Below are 26,170 nucleotides of genomic sequence, written 5' to 3' on the forward strand. Positions count from 1 at the left end.
GCTACTTTTGAACCCTACCAAAGGATGGGAGCTGGTGCTAGGAGAACCTACTTTGTGATTAGAAGGTTGGAACTTTCAGTTCCATACCCCTGACCTCCAAGGAGGGGAGAGGAGATAAAAGGAGAGAGGCTGGAGGTCAGATCACTTGCCAGTGACCAAAGATTTAATCAATCATACCTGTCTAATGAAGCCTCTATAAAAATCCAAAAGAACAGTGTTTAGAGAACTTCCAGGTTGGTGAACACGTAGAGGTGCTAGGAGAGTGGCTTGCCTGGAGAGCTCACGGAAGCTCTGCACCCTTTCCGCATACCTTACCCTATGGTTCTCTTCATCTGGCGGTTCCCGAGTTATATCCTTTTATAATAAACTGGTAATCTAGTAAGTAAAATGTTTTTTTATGAGCCATTCTAGCAAATTAAGTGACCCCAAGGAGGGAGTCATTGGAACCTCCAATCTGTAACCATTGGTCAGAAGCACAAGTGACACCTGGGCTTGTGACTGGCATCTGAAGTTTGTGGGAGGAAGGGGCAGTCTTATAGAACTGAGCCCTTAACCTGCAGGATCTGATGCTATGTCCAGGTAGATAGTGTCAGAATTGAACTGAATTATAAGATACGCAGCTGGTATCTGAGCATTGCTTGGTGGTGTGGAGAAAGTCCCCTTCATTCACTGGAATTGGCGATCAGAATCATTAGATACACAGAAATTTAATTCTTTAAGCATTGACTCTGTGCTTCTAACGTCACTCCTTTGAATTCAAAGCAGTTATTTTTTTTTATCATGCATTTCAGTTTATGTATACAACCTTTAGATATCTTATACTTCCTTTACTATCATTTTGTATCTGTTGTTTCACTATATATGTGAAGTATCTTATAGCCCTAACATGAGTGGAGGCTTCTTAAAGCCATGGGCCCTCATCTTACGTACATATGCCTGTTTTATATTTCAAAGTATTCCCAAAAATTGCTTCCTTAAGCAAATGGAGGAAAGTTTATCATGTCCTCATTTGTCCACATTATGTTCCCATGATTTTAAGTTGAAAATTCAGACTCAGCCATTATCTCAGCACTAGATGGCACTTGTGGATCACAACTAATCATACAACACCTAACAGTTTTTGTGACAAGTGAATGATCCACAAATGTAATGTTTGGAATTCCTGCATGGACGTTCCTGAGAATAGGAAAATGAAACAGGAGGAGACCTACTAAGTACCAGTTGCTGTGAGGTATTTTTAAATACATGGTTGAAGAATATTTTAAATTCATAATCATTATCTCATAGTAATATCAATAGATAGTCTGGTCTCCATCCATACCTTCTTAGCCTAATGTTGCCATAAAGTTGAAATTTGTTTCAGGACCTGTTTGCTATTTATTATGGCTAATTGTGAGAGAAATGAGTAATATAGCTCCTTACACTGATTCATACCTAACTCTAAGCACTTATTCTTTTGTAGGATTTAAGAAAATGCATGGCTTTGGCTTTCTTATGAACCCTATAAATATCACGGAGGACACTGTAAGCATCTCCCTTTTACTGTTGAGAAAACAGAAGCGCAGAGATGTTAATCTCCCCAGCATTAATAGGTAATAGGTAGACAGAACCTATATTCAAACTCAAGTCTGTTGGGGTTTAGAGCCCAGATGTGCTCTTTCCCTTACTCTGATGGTGCCAGGTTTAGCCAGTACCCATTCATGTTAAAGTAACTGGATGACTAGTGCAAATGACTGATGTTGGTTTCTTTCTCTTACAAGAGGTATAACTCACCACCCAAAAACAACCCAATTAAAAAATGGGCCAAAGACATGAACAGACATTTCTCCAAAGAAGACATACAGATGGCCAAACAGACACATGAAAATATGATCAACATGACTCATCATCAGAGAAATGCAGTTCAAAACTATAATGAGATACCACCTCACATCTGTCAGAGTGGCTAAAATCAAAAACAACAAGAAAGAGCAAGTATTGGTGAGGATGTGGAGAAAAAGGAACCCTCATGCACTATTGGTGGGAATGCAAACTGGTATAGCCACTGTGGAAAACAGTACAGAAGTTCTTTAAAAAGTTAAAAATAGAACTACCCTGTGATTCAGTAATTGCACTACTGGGTATTTACCCAAAAAATATGAAAACACTAATTCAAAGGGATACATGCCCCCCCCAGGTTTATTGCAGCATTATTTACAATAGCCAAGATATGGAAGTAGCCTAAGTGTCTATCGACTGACAAATGGATAAAGATGATGTGTGTGTACGTATACACACACACACACACACACACACACACACACACACTGGAATATTATTCAGCCATAAAAAAGAATGAAATCTTGCCATTTGCAACAACCTGGATATAGCCAGAGAGTATTCTGCCAAGCTAATCAGTCAAAGACAAATACCATATGGTTTCACTCATATGTGGAATTTAAGAAACAAAACAAACAAACCAAGGAAAAATAAAAAGACAAACCAAGAAACAGACTCTTTTTTTTTTTTTTTTAAGATTTTTATTTATTTGACAGAGAGCGAGACAGAACACAAGCAGGGGGAGTGGGAGTGGGAGAAGGAGGCTTCCCGCCGAGCAGGGAGCCAGATGCGGGGCTCGATTCCATGACCCTGGGATCATGACCTGAGCCGAAGGCAGACGCTTAATGACTGAGCCACCCAGGTGCCCCCAAGAAACATACTCTTAACTGTAGAGAACAAACATGGTTACCAGAGGGGATGGGTGAAATAGGTGACAGGGATTAAAGAGTACACTTACCATGATGAGCACTGAATAATGTGTAGGATTGTTGAATCACTATATTGTACACGTGAAACTAATATAACAGTGTATGTTAACTATTCTGGAATTAAAATTGAAAACTTAAAAAAATACTTAGAGATGACAAAATAAAATAGAGAAGAATGTGTTAATGCATGAAAAGTGCATAGACTAGTACCTGGTACATGGTTAACCATTTGGGTAGTTTTATACATTATTTAACATGAGAAATATCCATACTGCTTTGTGTGATGTATGAAATAGAATTTGAGCTATGGCTAGAGTAGCCATACATCCCAGTTTCAAGCTACTGTCCTGGTAGTTATTAGCACTTTCTTCTTACTCTAAAAAGAGTTCTGATGTAAGTATAGCCAGCTTTGTTACAGAAGAGCTTTGTGCCCAGGGATTTGTTCTTGTAAGTTTGTCTAAAGTGAAAATTTCTCCAAGGAAAGATAACTGGTACTTTCCTGACATAGAATAGAGATATATGTGTGTATATTAGGATCCTTAACATTCTGGTGTTAAACTGTCTGGCATCAAACTGCTCTTTACTTGGACAAGTTAGTTTACTTTAAAACTAGGTTACTTTATCTGTAAAATAAGAATAGCATTAGTACTTATCTCCTGTGGTTGTGTAAATGAGGTAATGTATGTAAAGCACTACATAGAAAGTACATCATAAATGAGAGATGTACAGAGAGGTAGATATTTCACTTAAGGAAAAACATTGACACAAAGTACTTAGATACATTGGAAGCTGAAAAATTGGAGTAGATGACACTTAACTAAGATCCTTTACAGTGATAAAAATCTAATGATTTTGTTTTACAAGGATCAAAACTGTTCTTTTGTTGATTTTATTTTATGGCAAATTTCAAACATATGTGAAAGTAGAAAACATAGTGTGAGAGAGCAATGAACCCATGAGGTACCCATCACTTAGCTGTCAATAGTAATACAACATATGGCCAATCTTTACTTTAGAACTTTCAAAAATAACTTTAATGAGATATTTTACATATCATAAAATTCATTCACTTGACCTGTTTAGCCATTTGTACAAATTTACCAAGTTATGCAACTATCACCATAAATCAGTTTTCAGACATTTTCATCCCCTTAATTAATATTCATCCTACCCATTTACAGTTAATCCCAGTTTTCACTGTCAGTACCAAGCAACCACTGATCTACTTTCTGTTTCTGTGGATTTGTCTTTTCATGTCAATGGAATCATACAGTATGTGGTTTCTTATGTCTAGCTTCTTTCACTTAGCATAGTGTGTTCATCCACATTGTAGCATGTATCAATTAGTAGTTCATTTATTTCTCTTGACGAATGTATTCTGTTGTATAGGTGATACCATGATTTGTTTTCCTTCACAGTGGCCAGTCTTTTATCATCTGTATTTTTATCCTTTCACCTCCATTTCATACCCCTACTGAATTATTCAAAAGCTGTTTTTAAATAGCTTAAAAACATTGATTATATGTTCTTGCTTTTTATATTTATTTTCCCAAATATCATCTTTCTATCCTCTCCCTCATCTTGCCTGTTTTAATTTGTTTCCTTGCTCCAGGAGTCTTTGTTGTTTGTTTGGTTTTACCTGACAGTGAAGAGCTGTCTAAACCATAAACTTTCAAAAAGATAGAGATAAGTTCATTTCATTATTTCTTCACTTTATTGAAACTTTATACTTGCTCGGTGGCAAATCCAGATAGTGATGATTTCTAAATCTTTTAATAAGTCTTTCACGTCGGCTTCAGTGTTTATATGTTGAGCAGGATCTATTTATTTCTGATTCTCATGGGTATTTTTGTTTTTGTTTTAACTCAGGTTGTTGGAAGAGGAGCCTTTGGAGTGGTTTGCAAAGCTAAGTGGAGAGCAAAAGATGTTGCTATTAAACAAATAGAAAGTGAATCTGAGAGGAAAGCTTTTATTGTAGAGGTAAGTTGAATTGTTGTTTCTAATATATAATTCTTTACCTAAGATACTCTGTGAATTTAATATTATGAAAAAGTTGTTTCCCAGTTGTCATTTCTCTGTATACTTGAACCTCAGCAATTTGGTTGAACCAAAGATAATGCTGTAGAAACATTTTTCATTCACACTCTTAATTCTGATTAAAAATTGGGGGGCGAAGACTCTTAACTACATAAATGAATTCATCCCTGAATTAAAATACAGTCTCATCCGTGTAATTCAGATCTATTTCAAGGCATAGGATTTAAATTTTAAAATAGAAAGGAAATGGTATTCTCTCCCATTATCTAAAATTAAGAAGGGAAATTTTATGCATTCATTTTTGACTGAATATTTTTAGAAATTCAAATGAGATCACTTTACAGGGAAATAATTTCAAATTTAATTTTTTTCTCATTTAGCATGAAAATCTAGAACTCTGTTCTCTTACAGATTTGATGATGAAGGAGAATTCAATAATCAATAGTAATTGTATTGTCAGATTTATTCTTTATTAATTTTATACTATTCTGTATAATAGATGATGGCAGCTCCTTAAATTTGTGGGGTTTTTTCCTCATTGGCCAATGGATAAGTGGTCTTTACCTTACAAACCTTTCTGAATTTATATCTGTGATTGTATTTAATTATAACTTGCAAATATACTTTATGATATTTTTAAATGTATAATATGGAGAATGAAAACTTAGGATACGATAAAGTGGATTTTTGTAATTAAGTGAATGAGTTGAGAAATGCTGATAGTTTGGGGTCCTCATGAAGAAAAGATGATCTCTGGTACTATGCTCCAAGAGTGGCCTCAGCCTTGCCTTATTCATGATTTTTGTTTATGGTTTAGATAAGGTTTAAAAGTGCATTGGCACTTTGACAAAACTAGCTAAAAGCATATGTGTTAAATGCTAAGAATTAGGAGTCAAAAAGATTATAATAGCTTGGATGAAAAAAATTTTATCGAGGTTATATGTACAGGTAATTCAGATTGTCAAATAGTTCTCCACATAGTCTTATTTTAAAAACTTTAATCCCCTAGACCTCCTCCTATCAAGTTTTCTGCTTCTCAGAGGCAACTACTTTGAGCTCATCCCTTAGTTTTGTTTGGTGTCCCCCAATCCAGAGACTCTTTGTTATACCAAAGAATCAACCTCTAATTGTTGGGATGATAAAGAGGCAGTCATTAAACTGAAGTCAGGAAGGGAGAGAATCTCGTCTGCCTTTCAACTAATCTCTCTGTTCCTTTGTTGGCTTATTTGCATAGGTACCTGGTACTACCACCAGTCCCAACCCTTTGGAGGTTTTATGAGCTTAATCTAGTTTCTGCTCACTTCTCATTTTTTTTAAGTCTGCTGTGTCAGTTATTGCTAGTCATTTGCTTTCCAACTTCCAAAAATGTGTGCTATTTTCTCATTTCACATTCTTTTCATCCTTCTGAATTTGTGCCTTGAAAAAATGCCTTTAATATCTTGGTGGGATTTGGGGAAGGAGCAGAAATAAATGCTTACATAATCTGCTATCCAAAGCTCAGTCCTAAACCTTTAGAAGATGAAATATAATAAATATATGTTTGTGTATAATAAATGAATATAATAAATAGTGATATTAATTGTTGTGTTAGGACTAAAAATACACAAATGTTCACTGTAGAGAAATACAGCTTTCTAGTAGCATATAGTAAAAAGGTTTACCTTAGTGGACTTCATATGAGCCAGCAGTATAGTGTGGATAATAGAGAAGAAGAGGAAGAGAGGGGAAAAGACAGAAAAAAGAGGAGAAGAAAGAGAGTAAGGTGCAGTTTGGAGGGACACATTAATAGAAGTTTCAGGTGTAGAGCAAGAGAGAAACAGTACAGCCAAACCTCTTACTGACCTCGGTGTGATTCTTTGGATTGGGGAGGACTATTTGCATAGGTACCTGGTACTACCACAAGGAAGTAGGGAATACAGCTAGGAAAATACCCTAGTAATTACTGCCGCAGTTCATGTTGGAAGAACTACTAAGGCAGTGATCGTGGGAATGGACAGAAGGCAGTTAATTCAAGAGATGGGAGAAGGACGTAGAGAAGACAATACACATATGCAGAAAGAGTGCAGATTTTAAGTCAGATGGACCAAAGTTCAAAGCCTGGCGGTAGCTGTAGGATATTTAGCCGCTCACTTAACCCTCTCTGAGCCTTATCTTAAAGGTCCGTTTTTCTTAAAGGTAGAAATGACAATACCGCTCTTGCAGAGTTGTGAGAATTAAACAGAATCTATCAAGTGCCCACCAGGGCCTGGCACAGAGTTAGGTAGACTATGCAGCCATAGCTCTGAAGGTGATGACAGTGACATAGATTCTTCTGCCTTGGATAACTAAGTTCAGTGCCATCTCTGGGATGGTGTCCTAATGTTTCTTGTTAAAGTTTATTTTTTCTTATTTGTACTTATCGTGGCTTGTTCATAACTCCTGTTACAGCACTTTGCATTTGGGCTTAATTATTTATTTACATGCCTGTCTCCCAAGTAAAGTGTGAGAGCTCTAGGGCAGGGAATCTTTGCCATTCTGGGCAGCCATTTATACCACAGTGCCTGCTACATAGTAAATAATGATTGTTGAATGATTAAACTGATGTTTTGTACACCCTGAAATTGTAATGATGTAATGTAATCAGTTCCTCAAAAGCTAGCATCTTTTAAAAGAAACCTTAATTTGTTACAGCTTCGACAGTTATCCCGTGTGAACCATCCTAATATTGTAAAGCTATATGGAGCCTGCTTGAATCCCGTAAGTTTGTCACTTTTTCATTGTCACCTGTTTATAAGCATTGACATAGTAAATGTTTGCAGGTGTGTAGTTTATGAAACTATTTTGATCTGTTATGTTATTTTTTTTAAAAATTAGATTTTATATATTTGTTTCTAGTCTGTTAGCAACACAGTATATTGGAGGGGAGTTATCTTGGGTGGTCTTATCCAATAACCTCATCTTATGAGGCTTATGATGTTCTGCGACAGCATCTACTCAGCACTGGAGAAAGTTCTCAGAGGACTTGCAATTATGTTTTTACATACACCCCCACTCTTAGACAGTGGGCCCCTACAAGACAAGGCCTTAGATCATAGATCCCCTTCTTTTTCCGTTAGTACCATTCACATAGTGGGGACCAAAAGAATAATTTTTAATGCATTTATAAAATTAAAGATTGAACTCAGTTATCTCTCAAGTCACCTAAGATGTTACAGCCCTGTGGTTAATTATTATACTGACATATGTTTCTTTTAGGTGTGTCTTGTGATGGAATATGCTGAAGGGGGCTCTTTATATAATGGTGAGTGTCATTAGACCTGTCTTTATCTAGCAGAGTAAAATCATTGAAGAGCTTTTAATACAAACCGTTAGTTACTTAATGTTCTTCACAGTTTACCTTCAGAATCTCAAAAGGAGGTAATTTAAAAAAAATCTAAAATTAGAAATGAAAAAATGAGATGCTACAACATTAGTATGTGAAGTTTAGAAGTCTAAGTATATCAATCTTTTCAATTGATGGTACTTTTCATGATGTTAAAAGCATTTAAGTAAAGTAAAATTTGCTTTTTAAATAGATTTTAAAATCTCTTCATACTTTTAATGTTTTTCTTTTTGCCCTCTCTTAGCTTTGAGCCTCCTCATTTGAGAACTCTTTAGCCATACTTTCTTCCATTTCATTTTGCTTAAATTGCTGTCTTTACAAAAAATAAAATTGTGAAAACTCACTTCACAAAACATTTTAATTATAACAATGAAAGAAACTAGGTCATTTAGTTATTTTTATAGAACAGAACTAACTTTTTCACTCTTAAGAAACACCAGCCATATAGTAAATATATTAATTGTTGCCTTTATATGAAATAAATGGTTGTATTTTATTTTTTAAATTAACATTTTACTTAAATTTTTATTTATATTTACTGCTCATGTGTTCATCATTGTTAATGGGTATCTCTAATACTCCATTGTCTTACTTGGTTGAACTATTTCTAGTTTTTAGCTATTGTAGAAAGCATAATTGTAAACATCTTGATACACTTTGTTTTATTTCTCTTTGTACTACTTCTCTGTATCTCTCCTACAGTAGCATGCCATCACATTGCTTATAATTTATATTATTGTGTGAAAGACTGTCAATGTGGAAAAGTGTGGTAATTCATATTAATTTTGCTAGAGTGTATGTATAACATTTAATAGAAGTACTATTACATTTTAGGTACTTATGTGGTAGTTACCCATTTGAAATTATTAGATATTTCCATCTTTGTATTTAGAAAAGAATTAAAAGCAGGACTGATGGGAGCATGTGTAGAAAAATACCCAGTCATGTGTTCCAATAGTGCTCACATTCACCTTGTGTCTTTTGTTATATGCAATAAAGTTCTTTTTAGTTTGTGCCTTTCTTTTGCAGTGCTGCATGGTGCTGAACCATTGCCATATTACACTGCTGCCCATGCAATGAGTTGGTGTTTACAGTGTTCCCAAGGAGTGGCTTATCTTCACAGCATGCAACCCAAAGCTCTAATTCACAGGGACCTGAAACCACCAAAGTAAGTTCTAATAGTGTGGTGTCTATCTCTGTCTCTCCCACCCCCTCCAAGCCCCCCCGCCCACTTCCTAATTCAAGCTAATTGTTGCACTTGACTTTCTCTTTTCTCTTCCCTTTTGGCTTGTTTGAGAGTGTTTATTTTTAACTCACCTTCATTATTTAGTCATTTATCTAAGCTTGTATTTTAAAATGTTGTCTTTAGTAGGATTTTAATTTTAGTCAGATTTTTATTTTAATAACTCCTGCTGTAGATTAGCATACTTCTACAATTGGTTAGCCTATAAATCTTATTTTGTGCCTGCTGTATATATTGTTGCCCCCAGACAGTTCCGTAAGAGCAGAAACAAATTTGTCTTATTCCCCACTATATTCCTAATAGCTAGTACAATGTCCACATGTAGTAGACATTCTTCACAGAATGGTTAAAATTTACAGAGTGGTTATTATTTGCCATTTTAGAGGAAGGCAAAAGGATATTTCCGGCATCTGGGTAGAAATTGAAATATTCTGGATTTCCTCATATTAAGGATCCTAGGACTTTGAAAGAACTTCAAAACTCCCTAAATAAGTACTTTAAAAGGCTGAAACTTTGGAGGTTTTTTGTTTGCATGGGTACTCAATTAAAGGAAACATACATGTGGTATTGTCCCCTTTTCTCTCTGATTTTATTTCTTCTTTATCCACTTGTGACAGTAAAAAAAAAAAAAGTCCACATGCCATTCTCTCTCTCCCCACTCCCCCGTCACCACATCAGTCCTCATATAAGAGGTTTCCCGTAGGAAATCAGTCTCAAGTATTGCATTCTCTTGATACAGGTAGCTTTAAAGTATCCCTTCTGGGTACAACTTGTCACTCTCATGTCTAATCTGATACATTCTACATAGGTTTCAGCTCTTGGAATGACTGTTCTCACTAGTGTACCGTATTTCTACTCTCAGGCTTAAACTGATTTCTCTTTCCCCAGGTCCCTGGTCAAATAATGTTTAAGACCCAGATTCATGACACTTTTATTTTTTTAACTTGACTCCTTGAGGCTATTGCCTTAGCTACCTATCTTGGCTAGTGAAGAAGAAATCACTTTGTCTTTTTTTCCTTTTTATGAAGATTCAGTCCTCTTTTGCTCCTCTTAATAACACACAGCTGAATTATCAAAACAAATTCATGAGAATCATAGCTCTTATCCAGCAACAAATTGACCAGTAGCATCAGGTACAAAGCATCTTTTTCCTGGAAGAGCCAGAAAACTATCAGATGGGACTCTTAGAAGTATCCTTTTTCTTCTGCATTATGTCATATCTTGGCTCTGGAATAACTGACTATTGTTAAACAATATACATGAAAATATCTCACAAAAGGAGGTCTTTTCAGTTTTCCAACATCTTTTCTATTCATAATTATATAACTAAAATGACTACCTTCATTCTCCCTCTACCCATACCCCATAAATCCATAAGTATTAGATTTATTTAACCAACCTAATTGGACCAGTTATGTCCTACTAAAATCATTTGTAGATACAGACTCTTCCTTTTGCTAATAAATACCATCAGTATATTTACAGAAAGTCTGGCTTAGGTCATTCATTCCTCTTGGGCATCCTTATGGTTGCACTCATCCTATAGTATTGCAGATTGTCTTTGGGACATCCAGTATACAAACTGGGCTTTAGGGTTAGAATTGATTTTTCAGAATGTACTGGAAAAAAAATTCTTTGAAATGACTATGTTTTCATATATAATTATACATATACAAGCACATGTATTATGTTATTGTCACTAGAAAACCTGTGGATTCTGTGGTCAGGAAGAATTCCTCATAGTGGCATATAAAGAAGGCACCTGATGATTTGGTTGGGTATTTTACATAATATCAACTTGTGCTTGTGCCCCTATTTTATTCATCTTTTGCAGGTTCATTCGCATGTACTTCGGAAATAAAAGTGTGTTTGTGGTTCCAGCCCTGTGAACATAAGCCTACAAAGATCATTTAGGTTCATATTTCAGTGAGCCTTGAATGTCATGCTCATGGCTGGTGACCTATTAAAATCTTAGTGAAGGAGTACTAATTATGAAATAATAATAATATAAAAGTCATTCAGAAAATTATCTTGAATCTACCAAGATGAAACAAGGAAAACCAGTTACAGTTCTTTTCTTGGGTAAAGAGTAGTTAGAGCTGGAACAAGAACAGTAAAACAGGATATTTTTTGTTGAAGTGCATATAAAGGTAAATTGCATTTAGCATTCTTTACTTTTTTTTTTTTTTAAGATTTTATTTATTTATTTGACAGAGACAGCAAGAGAGGGAATACAGGCAGGGGGAGTGGGAGAGGGAAAAGCAGGCTTTTCAGGGAGCCCGATGCGGGGCTGAGCAGGGAGCCCAATGCAGGGCTCGATCCCAGGATCCTGGGATCATGACCTGAGCCGAAGGCAGACGCTTAATGACTGAGCCACCCAGATACCCCTAGCATTCTTTCCACTTCAGTTATCATAGGAGTATTTGTCACATTATGGAGATGTGTATAGCAGTTTATCTGGTTTATCCTAGTCATGTTGGACTAAAAAGAAACTAATTTCTAAATAATCTCTCCAGTTAGCATTTTAGTATAAAATTATATACAAAGACTTTATTAAAATTTTAATTTCAGTGGACCCCATATACCGCTGTTGAATATTACTACAGTGTGATGGTACAACTTATCTTTATTTCTGTTTGTCATCGAGAGGAAAACCTAAATAAGGGTATAATACTTGGTGATTTTAAGGACTATTTTTTTCCTTCTTCCTTATAGGTTTATTTTACTTTTTTCTTCAATAATTATATGTTGTTATTTTCAAATAATATATGTTTGTGATTAAAAACAAATTCAAATAGTTAGAAAAATATAAAGCAAGTCTTCCCTGCCTCCTATTCCTCAAAAGTAACCACTATTTGGTTTTGTTTTTTAACCATGTATGGGTTATACTGTATATAATGTTGCTTTTTTTTCACTTACATGGACATCTTTTCATATCACTGTATTCAAATACTTACCTCTTTATTTTTTTAACCTCTTTATTTTTAATAAATAATACTCCCTATTACCTCTTAAGTAAGTACTTGAAACTATTCTTGGTCTTATAAGCAATCTTAGACTTGGAAGACTTGATTTATAGAGCTGTTTTTAGAAAATACAATGCTACTGAATCATTTTATGTTTTGAAAATCTGAAAAGTTTTTAATGTCCTAAGTTGGTGCTTCTTAAACTTTCCTACCCCCCAGAACAAAGTTATGATATAATACAACCTCAGCAGTTCTAAGACTAGGAAAGAGCCCAAATAACCCTCCTTTAGGAATGTTGCATGTAAATTTTGCATTCAACTTCATATATTATGTAATTTGTTTTAAAGTCAATGTTAAGATGTTGAAAATACTTAAAACTTAGTAAAAGTGATGGCCCAGGGAGAACTGCGAGCTTTAACCTAGGACTCTGTAGGCTTCCTGCCACTTATCCTGGCATACACTGATACAGTGCCAAGGTTTCATAACCTAGTTTGAAAAGCACATAAAGTTAAGCCATGCTATCTATGCATTTAAATCCTAACAATATGTGTTTGTTGGTAGAGATTGTATAGAAATGTGGCTTTGATTCTTAGGCTCACATGATAAGAATTTTGACACAGCATTATGGCGAACCAGATCAACTGAAAAACCATCCTACAACAAACACCCAGAGATACTGCATATGACAACAAATATCCTTTTACATGAATTAGGTGATTTTACAAGAAAATAAGGGAAATCACCAGGACAAAAAAATGGAAAGCACTGAATCCTGAGAGAATTTAATCCAAGCATGGAAGCTAAGGGACTCTACTGTGAGCTTCTGTCTTTATCAAAAATGTAGAGCCCCCGTGTTAATGGCTCTTATGTAATTGGAGATAGGTCCTTTGTTCTGCACCAGGTGAAGTAGCAGAACTGAGATCTCCATAAATTTAGGATCCCTGGAGGGAACAACTTAAAAGTGGGCTAGAGGGGCACCTGGGTGGCTCAGATGGTTAAGTGTCTGCCTTCCGCTCAGGTCATGATCCCAGGGGCCTGGGATGGAGCCCTGCATCAGGCTCCCTGCTCAGTGCAGAGCCTGCTTATCCCTCTCCCTCTGCTTGTGCTCTCTGGCTCTCTCTCTCTCTGTCAAATAAATAAAATCTTTAAAAAAAAAAGTGGGCTAGAAACATTATCAGTTTTCTGACTTGGCAAACGTTTATTTCTTAACAGAGGCCTCCCCACATGTTGTGAGTTTGAATTTGCCCTACTTGCACAATCAAGAAAAATCCCAACAAAACAGATTAAAAAGGTTTGGGATTGGTAGTGTCCCAGGGCATCTAATAGTAAGTGAAACTCCATTTTAAAGTCCTGTGTTTTCAGTTCAGGCCTTTAATTATTCCAGATTAAAATCAATCCGATATAAAGCCACAATAAAAATTACCACATCCATAAGGGTCCAAGTTACCATGAGTAAAAGTCAGCAGAAATAATACAAAGCAGAATTAAGCCCTCAAATATTAAGACTCCCGTTATTTGGAATTATCAATATGGAATATAATGTAAATATGCTTATATTATTTACTCAAAAAAAGAATTAAAATGTGCAAGGAATAAACTATTTAAAATGACCAAAAGAATGAAATACAACATTTAGGAATAATTAAAAATTTTAAACAGCAGATCTGAAATAGGTAACAAGAGAATTGGTGAGCTGTGAGGTAGATCTGTAGTTACCCAGAATGCAACACAAACAAATGAGAAAAATGATAGATTAAGGATCACAGGGAAAGGAAAGACAGGACAGACAACACAGAACTCCAGTAGAAGAAAATAGGATGGAGAGAGTTTATAATTCAAGAGGGATTGGCCAGGGACTTTCTGAACAAAGGTATGATTTCTAAACAGGATAAATGAAAAGAAGTCTACCCTATGACACACCTTAGGATACAGAACAACAAAAACAAAAGGGAGATTTTTAAATCAGCTAATCAGAAAAGAGATTATCTACAAAGGATTGACAGACTGAAGTATAGTTTCCAGCACCATTAGTGGAAGCTAGAAAACTGGAATCATAACTTCACAGAGCTGAGAGAAAATAGTGTACTGGCCCTAAATTAGTTTTTAAGGAGGAGGGTGTGAGGTAAAGATGTTTTGAAACAAAACCCGAGAGAATTCACTATAAATGGACCTTAATTGAAGGTATTTGGGGAAGAAAGAAAATGATTACATAAGACAAGTATAAGATTCAAGAAGGAATGGTGAAACAAAATAAACATACATTAAAATAAATGTTGGCTATATAAAACAAAAATACCTTTTTGCATGTAAGAGAAGGTGGTTGAAGGGGATTCAAAATAAAGAATTATTTCTACTTGTTTACAGAAAACAAGTAGAATTACTTCTACTTGTTTACACATGACTGTAAGCTTTTTAGGTAATCATATAGAAAGTGTTTTACACATTTATTTTTAAATGTTTAACTCTTTAATAAGCTAATAAAATCGTCTTTTACTTTCATAGTTCTTCTTACACTTTTAAAATGCCTTATATTGATTTCAGTTTTTATAGGAGTAATAAGTTACATTGGGATATAAAAAACTAAGACTCTGAGTATCAGTTCCTTTAAAGGAATCATAATAGGAATATTAGTTGTTTTAACACCAGCTGCTGTAGCTAATACTGGGCTTATCACAATAGAAATTTATTGCTCATGCATGTGAAATCCAAAACAGGTGTTCCTGTTTGGCAGATGATCTTCCATATTGTCATTCAGGGACCCAGTTAAGCTCCCTCCGTCTTGTACTTCTGCCATCCTCCAGGACTTTGGGAACTTATGTATTCAGCCAGCAGATAAAGAGAATGGAGATCACATACGAGAGGTTTTTTGAGCCAGGCCTAGAAGTGCCCCTCCCGCTACCCACATATCAGTGGCCACAACTCAGTCTTAGGTATAATTACCTACAAGACAGGTTGGGAAATGTCTTGTATGCCCCAGAGGAAGAAGGGGATGGCTTTTATGAGCAACTGGCCAGTCCCAGTCACCCAGAGTATTTACTACTCTAACCACAGGTTAGAACCACGCACTGCTCTTTGCCAGTTAAACATCCCAAAGGCTCTTGTAGTCACCATCCAGTTCACCATCCAGGATGAACATCTCAGGATGACATGCGGTCTTCCAGCTGGTCTGGATGTGGCCTCTCATAGTTTGGAAACAAATGAATTAAAAGGACAAGTTATCTGTCACCTCTCTCCCAACTCACACAGTACATAATAGCAGAAAGACAGGACAATCAGTTAAAGTTTCCACTGGGAACAGGGAAGCATGGAGGCATACAGCAGTTACTAGTCTGTAGGGTTGACTTCTTGGCATTGTCTGGTCCCTCTGCCCTGGATTTATGAGAGGGGTCTTGATCAGACCTTCCTTTGGCCCTTGAAAAGGAACTCCCTTATCCATTGTTCATGACTCCAAGCTTCACCCTTTTGTAGGTTTCTCTTTGTGCATTCTTCATACCATGTCAGATGTGGGTATTGGCATATACTCTCCTCCGAAGCTGTGCAGTTTTCACAGCTGCACCTTGCTTATGTAGATCGGGGGTCCTGAGGATTGTTGTAAGGACTCAAAACAGTCAAAAGTCTTTTAATTAGAAATTTGTGGTTCCTTTGGCAATATTAATTTCCTCAAAAGTAGGCTTGTGATCTCCCTGTTCAGTCAGTTTCATGTGCCTGTGACTATTACCAGAATTCATTCTTAGACAAAATCTTGAACCTGGTTTATTTGATTTCTGGCCACATTGCCTTTTCTCAACTGAACAGAGGCACCGTGAAATCATCAAGTGTAGGTGGGAAGTACTTTCTCTTAATTTGTTCTTTGCTGCAGTACTGAGTCTTAAGGGCCTTTGTCAGTCTTATTTCCTGCTATTTGGAGTTTAGAAGCAGTCAGTTTTTCCAGTCCTTCAAGGCCACAAATTATCATGGGAGACAAATTTTACCAGACGTTTTGCCATGTCATTACATGGATCTCTATCTTTCCAGCCTCCAGTTTTAGCGTTCTTGTTCCCTACTGCTAAGCTAATATCAAATATATTAGATTTTTGTTATAGCAGCATCCACTTCTATACCAATTTCTTACATTGGTTAGAGTGGCAGTGTTATAATAGGTAAGCTCTGAAATCTCATGGCTTTACAAAATACAAGTTTATTTTTTTTACTCATAGGAAGTCCCAATTTTTTACTCATATGAAGTCCATTTTTTTACTCATATGAGTTTCTCACATGGTGGCTCAGGATCCCAGGCTCCTTGTAGTTTCAAAATCCTCTGCATTCAGTGGCATATGAGGAAAGGAAAGGAATATATGTATGTGGGAGATTTTTATGGCCAGGCTTGAAAGTGAAGTACATCACTTCTATCTACAACCCATTGGCTAGAATGGTCATATAGCCATCTAACTACTCAGAAGTCTGGAAACGGTAATCTTTTATGCCCAGGAGGGAAAGGAAATGGGGTCAGTGAACAGCTAACCAGTCTGGCAACAGTAGGCTAAAGACTTATCTCTGTTCACCGTAAGGTTAATAAGAACAAAACAGGTTTGCAAACATTTGGACCATGATCCACAATAAGAAATACTTCACAGTCTATCATGTGTGCATATTAATGTGTATAAAACTGAAACAACATACATCAAACAGTATTTAATTTTACTAGTTGTGATGCACTTTGATATTTTCTATTCTATTTTTTTAAATGCTGTTATAGTCTACTGAATGAGTTTTGTGACTTAGGTTTCCAGATCTCTGATCTAGATTTTTATGATTTAAATTTTATGACTAGGTTTCTGCCTGCAGCTTGAAAAACACTGCAATAGGTAGATTGAGTTTAGGGGACAAGTGATTTACAAAGGTATTGATATCCATTTACTTCCATTTTAGGACACGTAATGTTGACCTACTAGGACTTTTTTAAACCCTATGTTTTATTTTGGCCCAGGGAGATGTATGGTCAGGAAAGTTTATGGAGATAGAGATGGAGACATCAAAATGTGGATCTAGCAGTCTCCCTAAGAGAACTAGGTTAAGGTCATTTATTTTTTGCTAATATTCCTGTGAACCATTGAGCTATTTGGGTGACCAGGAAGCATTTGACAAAAGTTGAATGATGACATTTTGCTTAACCACAAATGTCTCTTCTTTTACTGTAGATATCAAGTATTGGTCTTACAACCTTTGTTTTTGTTTTTTGTAAATAGCTTGCTGCTGGTTGCAGGCGGGACAGTATTAAAAATCTGTGACTTTGGTACAGCCTGTGATATTCAGACTCATATGACCAATAACAAGGGGAGTGCTGCTTGGATGGCACCTGAAGTTTTTGAAGGTAAATGACAAAAGCATGTTGTGATTGATAATCTGCCTTCTTACTCCATGTACATCCAGTGTGTGTTTATGGCTTTATCCTGTTTCAGTGGTTTTATTTCTGCATAGTACATATTAGAAAAAGGATATACAGTTGACCCTTGAACAATGCTGAGGTTAGTGGAGCTGACTGTACCATGCAGTTGGAAATCCACATGTAACTTTTGACTCCCCCAAACCTAACTACTAATAGACAGCTGTTGACCAGAAGCATTAGTGATAACATAAACGATCTTTTAACACATATTTTATAGATGTATTACTGTATTCTTACAATAAAATAAACTGAAAAAAGAAAATGTTATTAAGAAAATAGTAAGGGAACTACATTTATAGTATTGTACTGTATTTCTCAAAAAAAAAATGTGCATTTAAGTGGACCTCTGCATTTCAAATCAATATTCACAGGTCAACTGTATTAAAGTCTAATAAGGAGGTAGTAAATAAGTACAGCCCTAGACTTAAATCTCATAGCAGGATTTGTATTGTGTCACATAGCAGTGTCCTATGCAAGTTCAAGTGTATGTACAATCAAGCCTTATTTTCATATTCCGCCTATTACAGCTGTAAAACGTGCCTATTTTTAACCCTAAAATCAGTATTCATGGTGCTTTCATGGTTATTTGCAGGCATGTACAGAGCAGGGGAAAATTTTGAGTCATCCAACACATGTTCCCAGCTGAGGAACAAGACCACACACTGCCTTCTTATTTCAGCTCTCATACTATGTCATTTTAATGATCTACTTAGTGCCATGTTTGTTTGTTTGTTTTTCACTTTTTATGTGCTTTTTGTTGGTGATTTCACTGTTTAAGATGGTCTCCAAGGGCAGCATTGAAGTGCTTTCTAGTGTTCCTAAGTATAACAAGACTGTGATATATCTTAACAGAGAAAATACATGTGCTAGCTAATCTTTATTCAAGCATGAGTTATAGTGGTGGTCCATGAGTTCAATGTTAATGACCCTATAATATATATTAAATAAGGTGTCTTAAACAGAAACACATATAAAACAAGGTTATGTACTGATCAGTTGACACTAAGAGGTCCACAGGAACCTAACCCTGTTTGCCCCTACGAGCAAATGACTGCATTCACTAGTCCAGTCTTCACAGAAACTTTATAGAACATAAATACCAAGAATAACTGTGCTTTGTATTGGTTTCCTAGCAATTAGAAATTGACAGTGTAAATGAGCATGCCTTAGAAGGAATGCAAGTTATTTGGCAGAAATACAATACTAAGAAAGACAAGTAAAGGATAAGCTTATGTTTAATTTCTTTCACATCTCCATATCTCTCTCAAGTTCTAAAAGAATGATCCACAAATTTCATAATAGGTTTCTATATGAAAACATCAAATTATCTTTTAAATGAGAAAAGTTGAACTGAAGATGTGTGATTTGTATGTTAGGAAGTATGACTGTCCATAAAATTCAGATATGTTTAGTAATCAGATTCTGATTATGGCTTATTTCTTTTATTTTTGATGAATTTAAAGTTTTTTTGTTTCTTTGTTTTTAGCCACCTGCGAGAAAAATTTGCCATGTAGTTGGTCACTTGAGTGGAGCTGTTTTGCCATAAAATTCAATTAAAAAATGAATGAAACCAGCAAATGTTAAATTATACAAAATTAAATAATGCTTCCTGTTTTTAAGTTCATACAGAATACATTGGTTTAAAACTGTTTTTTTTTAAGATTTTATTTGACAGAGAGAGAGTGCGTGCGTGCACGCACAAGCAGGGGGAGTGGCAGGCAGAGGGAGAATCAGGCTCCCCATGGAGCAGGGAGCCTGATGTGGGACTTGATCCCAGAACCATGGGATGGTGACCTGAGCTGGTCAGACACTTAACCGACTGAGCCACCCAGGCACCCCTAAAACAATTCATTTAAAATGCTTCTCTGTAAGTTAAAATCACATAGTATTACTGTAGTGTAAAGAGCAAAAAGATTTATTTTATACAAAAGAGGCCAGAAATAAAGGTTACTTTTAAAATTTAGAGTAATAAAGTTCATACTATAAGACTATGCAGATTTCTTCATTTCTGAAAGATGTCAGCCCCATAACCCAAATTCGATTGTAATATCATTTTCGTGCTTACAGTGCACTGCTTAGTGCCTGTGTGGTACACATGCTAAGTACATGTGTGATTATCACTATAATCATTCATACAGTGGGTTTTGGGGGTTTGGGGTTTTTTTTTGGCTGTTTATTGTGCTGATTCACCCAATTTAGTGATCCTGTAAATTTTGCAGCATAATTTGTTCACTATAAATTTGTTATCCATAATTTTCATTACTTACAACTTTTAAGTTTGCAAATTAAGAATTTTTGTTTTTTTAAAGATTTTATTTATTTATTTGACAGAGAGACACAGTGAGAGAGGGAACACAAGCAGGGGGAGTGGGAGAGGGGAGAAGCAGGCCTCCCGCGGAGCAGGGAGCCTGATTCGGGGCTCGATCCCAGGACCCTGGGATCATGACCTGAGCCGAAGGCAGACGCTTAATGACTGAGCCACCCAGGCGCCCCGCAAATTAAGAATTTTATCTTGCCAGATATTGAAAAGAAAGTCTTGTCATTAAATTAGAAATCTCTTCTGCTGTGATAGTAGAGTAGTTCTAGCAAGACAATGAATGGGGGAAGAAAATTTAAGATTTAAAAATCACAGAAAGGGAAGTACAAATGTTTCATATTCTGCCCCATGGAAAGTGTAAGTCAGAATAAATAAAAGAGAAATCCTGTGCCTCTCGATGAAAAGGTAGAAAATGACCCACTTTCTAAAGTTAATCATTAATACTTAATTCATAAATAAGTGTTTTGTTGCAGAGACTTAAGGTACTTTAGAAAGTAATTTCTCAGCTCTACATGCTGCATCTTCCTGTTTTTGTACACAGTGCTCATTCTTAAAAATTTATGTAGGCATTTGTTCCTGTAATTCATGTGGAAAAGAATCTTAAAATTATACCACCTTTTTCTCTAGGTAGCAATTACAGTGAAAAATGTGATGTCTTCAGCTGGGGTATTATCCTTTGGGAAGTGATAACACGTCGGAAACCCTTTGATGAGATTGGTGGCCCAGCTTTCCGTATTATGTGGGCTGTTCATAACGGTTCGTAAAAAGAAATTTTTCTTTAATATATTTTCTGTATTTTCTGTCTGGACAATTGTATCTACCTTAAACAAGACCATTTATCCCTAACATTAAAATGTCCAGTTCTTTGTTAACAGAATACTTTGCTGTCATCAATCACCTACCGTCCCCCCTCACCCCCAAAATCAGGTAGGGCAGGGCTGAGAGTGGTCCTGTCCTTTGCCCAAGGCTGAGGAGGTCTGCTGATCCTGCTAGTTAGGGAAAGGCCATCAGTAGACAGCCAGAGCCAACTACCTAGGTTGGCTTTCTCTAGGGGATAGAGAAGCCTCAGATTGGACTCTGTGGAGAAAATAAAATTTAAAAAATAAATAAATAAAATCTTTCTCAAGGTTCTTAAGGTTAATTGAGGAGGTATAGCCTTTTCTCCTGAGGGAGCAAATAATAATAATAAGAATTGTTAGTTCAGCTATTCATAAAGGCAAAACACAGAGTGCTTCACATATGCTTTCTTTTTATCTTTTCATTCATCCTTATAAGGGGTGTACTGTTATTGCTTCATTTAACAATTTTACAGAAACCGAGACTTAAGAGAGGGAAAGGAAGTTGCCCAAGGTCATCAGATTAGTAGGTGGTATTGCTGGGATTCCCATCCAGATCTTTCTGACTCCCAGTGTCCATATTTTTAAGTTATATTGACTTATGAACTCAGTGTCCTTTATCCCTCCTGCTTCTTTTAAACATGTAGCTGTATGTTTCTAACCACTCAGGATGTTAGAATACATGTTCTTCATTAATCAAGTTATTTCACATTTGATTTGGGAAAATAAACTCTTCATGGAGGGAAATTGCTTAACCTTCCTAATTTTTATATCATTCTCTATTATTTAATTTCTATCAGTTGGTTATAATCATTCTGATTATGGCATTTTAATACACTATTCCACAGATCATACAAATTCCTGCCTAACTAGGTGATTCATAGACTTGTCAAACAGTCCCATCATCTGAGTAATCCTAAGTGGTTTTTTTTGTTTGTTTGTTTCCTGTACTACCTTTCATTTTACTACCTTTAATGTCATTGTAGAGAATGCTAGAGCATTGACTAAGACAGTGTGTTTTGTTTTTCTGTCAATTGTCAGTAAATAATCGACTGTTAGTGAAGTACAGAATAAAAGAACTAACTTGTTAGTTGGTAGAATTACAAAGATTTCATTATATTTGAGGCTTTCTTTAAGTTAGGGACCTCACTATATTAGTCTTGTTAATTACACAAAGGTTGACAGTTTTCAGTTGGGGAAGTGATGGATTCACAGCAGCCAAAAAGGTCTGCCATTGACAAAAGAGTCATTTAGAGGTCAGTGAGTATAACACCGTAGTTGATGACTTTTCCAATATGGAAGGTGATTTTTCAAATACATTTGAAATTTTTACAGTGAATCTGAAAATCTAGTTCAAGTAAGATTACCTCAAACCATCATTTTATTTTACTTAATAAAGCACCCACTAAGCCATTATTATTTGTTAAAAGAACAATGTTTAGAACAAATGAGATATTATTTCTCAGTCTTATTTTTACTATAATGAATATAAAAATTTTAATTTGACTTCACAAAAGGTGTACCATCCCCTTTATGAAAATGTAATGTAAACCTAATAGACAAAAAAAAGTACTTTTATTATTCCAAAATAAATCTTAAATTACAAGATCTATAAAATAAATACTGTATTGGAAATACATATAAAAAGCTTACACCATTCTTTGGGTAAATACATTCTTTCCCCCCCTCCTCTAATTTTCAATTATAGGTACTCGACCACCACTGATCAAAAATTTACCTAAGCCCATTGAGAGCCTGATGACTCGTTGTTGGTCTAAAGATCCTTCTCAGCGCCCTTCAATGGAGGAAATTGTGAAAATAATGACTCACTTGATGCGGGTATAATCCTTCTTTTGAGGGGCTTTGGATTTAGGGGAATTTGATATATACTGAGTTTGAATGGGGTTTTAAAGTAAAAAGACATTATTGCTATTTTTTGCTTTATACTTTTCTGTATTGTCCTAATTAGAATGGGCATTTATTACTCATAATCAGAGGAGGAAACGTTATTTTGGGGGATAAAATCTAGTTCTTTAGAATGGAAAGATAGCTAGACTAGGTTTCTGAACTTGCTTTTTCCTCCTGCTTAACTTAGTGGACAGATGTGTTTTGGGGCCTGTTGCCTCATCTATAATGTGAGAGAAGCTAAATTAGATGTCTTTATACAGGACTTAGGTATTTTCTGACTCTAATACTTGCCAAACTAAATTTTAAATTTTCTTGAGTACAGATCTTCATCAAGCAGTCATTTATGCAAGGCAATAGAATGGTTGTATTCCCAGACACGTTTATTTAATGATTTTTACCTTCTGTTGTTTCACTGCATATTTTTAGCTTTTTATTTGCCATTAAAAAGTTAAACTTCTAGGATTTATAGGTAGAATTTTTTAATTTAGAAAAACCCTTTCAAATGATTATCAAAATTTCTTAGTCTATAAACAAACAGTTTTAGAATTATTTGAATAATTTTTTTTAATTTTTTATTGTTATGTTAATTTTAGGCTTCTAGTTTTTGGTGCATTAACAAAATCTCCCAAGTGGTACTTTGACTTTAAAAGTTCACATACTTATGAAAGTGCGTGAATTTTAGAACAGTAGAACAATTTTGCTCAGTAGAAGAACCTTTCAGTCTCCTTAAATATAGACTTCCTAAATGGCCAAAGATTTGTTTATTCTATTGAAAATGATTTAGGGAAACCAAGATTGAACTAATCTGATTAAAACTTACCATCATATGTGGGTACCAGCTATATTTAGAATCCTAGGCCCTAAAGATGTGCCCATAAGAAAACAACTTAGTCTCCATAGTGAGATACCCTAAAACATTGGGATATATAAATTGTTCAAATTATAATTATATGTGCTTTGTCTGATTTGAAAAGAAAGCCTTTATTTTTTTCCCTAAATTCTAATTTTTGTCCACCAAAAGTTTCCAATATTGTATCTCCGTTTTATAGAGGAACAGCCATAATCTATCTTTGATATTCAAAATATTGGTTCTAACAATTATTCTATGGCATACCAGCCTCAGTTGTCAGACTGACGATAATTTCTGCAATTTGGAAGTTTGTATCAGTGCTAAGAGAACATAAATCCATTTTACATAATTACAAGGAATACTATTATATTTGATATGTTCCTCTAGAAAAATAAAGCTGTTTTCTTGAGGACTATCTAGGCTCTGTGTAAAATAGATACTTAAGTACATACACAGCATTGATCACAGTTGAAATTTAAGAGTAGCACATTATCATCATCTTTGTAAAATCAAAAACTTAAGGCATCTGTGAATTGTGTAAGACTGATGAATCACACAGACCTGTACCTCTGAAACAAATAATACATTGTATGTTAAAAAAAAAAAAGATAGTAGGAAGGGAAAAATGAAGGTGGGGGAATAGGAGGGGGAGACGAACCATGAGAGACTATGGACTCTGAGAAACAAACTGAGGGTTCTAGAGGGGAGGGGGTTGGGGGGTTGGGTTAGCCTGGTGATGGGTATTAAAGAGGGCATGTATTGAATGGAGCATTGGGTGTTATATGCAAACAATGAATCACGGAACACTACATCAAAAACTAATGATGTGTAATATATGGTGATTAACATAATAAAATTTAAAAAAAACTTAAGGCATATACTGAGTTTAGACATCTATAAATTCAGTATATGCCTTAGGGAAAATAAAGCACCATCTCTGCTACTTTCACATCCCAGGACAAGTAAATAATGTGTATTCTTCAAGTTAATTCTTGCAGGATTTATTTTGTATTAAAGAAATTTTAAATTGTGATTTACTTTTTCATATATAGTACTTTCCAGGAGCAGATGAGCCATTACAGTATCCTTGTCAGTATTCAGATGAAGGACAGAGCAACTCTGCCACCAGTACAGGTAAGTGGGTAGATTGGAAGAGTAATAACCCTAATTTTTTGTGTGTCTGTTCCCATGAAATTATAATCAAGAGGCAATGAATGATGTCTCCATTTGCATTTTAATTTCTTTATTTCATATGATTGACTGCAATTTGGGTTTCCAGGTGCATCATTCTTCATGAAGGTACCCAGATTAAAGAGTTACTAAAGACCTGCTTCCAAGTCTTAGAATTCTTGCATAGTTAAATATAAAAAGATATGGGATATTGTATTGCTGGGAATGTCATTCTTTATTTGAAAAATAAAATCGTTTTTTACACAGATACAGGTAGATCACATAATATTAGGAATCATTGTAAATGTAAAAAACAGCATATTTCTTCATCATGAACACTCTACTTTTTGGTCCTTGTAGAAGAGTCTATAGAAACTCTTATTTAAGAACTCTTATTTTTAGTTCAAAGTTCATTAGTTTTCTAAATACAGAGTAGTAGTGGAATCTGTAGTTTGTGGTCATCAAAAAGCAGAAATAAGTCTCTAAGAAAAATTGTGCTTTTCAAAATATATGGCATTTTAAGCATTCATTATTAATTTAATTACAACTAAAAGGTACATTGTATGTGTACACATATATTTATCTGGTACTTAAAATTTTATTTTTACTGACAAATATTTTTGCTCATCTGTTTCCCCCACCTCAAAAATAATTACATTTATTTTAAGCTGATTTAATAGTTACTCCCAAATTCTATTTTTACTGAAAATCTTTAAGTTGCTCTGAATTCTAAAGTGAACTTCTCCATTATTTGTTTCTACCACCACCTCCAAACTGTTTAAGTACTGTGACCTTCAGGCCTTTGATCCTTCCATCTTTTCACTGAGCCACAGTTCTCAGATCTTTGTTTCATCCTCCCTTCACTTAATTCCAGATAGTTATTATAATTTCTTGTCTTAGGCTTATTTGGCTAAACCACAGGTGGTTAAATCTGACACTTGGCTTGCCCTTGCCTGTACCAGTGCAGCTGAATGTGGCTGGAAACAACACATGTTTACTCTCTTCAAATGCCTTAGTGATTTAGTGATGCTGGATGGTTGTACTATAGTCTATCTCCTCTCGCCTAGATGACTTAATTTTATACTTTAGCCTCTCTCCTCAAACTTCAAATATCTCCTCTTCACTCCTCACTTTCCGCTGATCCTATTTGCCTATTTCTTAGAAAAATTGGAGCGATCAGAAGATAGCTTCCAGAAGCTCCCCTACTCCATCTTCCCATCTACCTGTATCTGTGCCCATCTGCTCTCCATTCTTTTCTGTTACTACGGCTGAGCTCTCCATGCTCCTCACCAGAGGCAAGTTTGTCTCCT

At 35.4% G+C, this 26,170-nt stretch overlaps 1 protein-coding gene across 2 annotated transcripts in view; it reads left to right on the forward strand.

Moving 5' to 3' along the window:
• The window catches only part of MAP3K7 (mitogen-activated protein kinase kinase kinase 7), a 71,780-nt gene that overhangs the window by 9,192 nt on the left and 36,418 nt on the right, over nt 1-26,170 (forward strand). For both annotated transcript variants that reach the window (XM_036114315.2, XM_036114327.2), the window contains exons 2-9: nt 4,617-4,727; nt 7,455-7,520; nt 8,019-8,064; nt 9,175-9,313; nt 17,580-17,704; nt 20,724-20,852; nt 22,641-22,771; nt 24,743-24,824. In XM_036114315.2, the coding sequence (XP_035970208.1) occupies nt 4,617-4,727; nt 7,455-7,520; nt 8,019-8,064; nt 9,175-9,313; nt 17,580-17,704; nt 20,724-20,852; nt 22,641-22,771; nt 24,743-24,824 (829 nt within the window). The remainder of the gene's footprint in view (nt 1-4,616; nt 4,728-7,454; nt 7,521-8,018; nt 8,065-9,174; nt 9,314-17,579; nt 17,705-20,723; nt 20,853-22,640; nt 22,772-24,742; nt 24,825-26,170) is intronic.

Source organism: Halichoerus grypus, chromosome 9 (genome assembly GCF_964656455.1).
Source record: "Halichoerus grypus chromosome 9, mHalGry1.hap1.1, whole genome shotgun sequence".
In the NCBI taxonomy this organism is placed as follows: Eukaryota; Metazoa; Chordata; class Mammalia; order Carnivora; family Phocidae; genus Halichoerus; species Halichoerus grypus.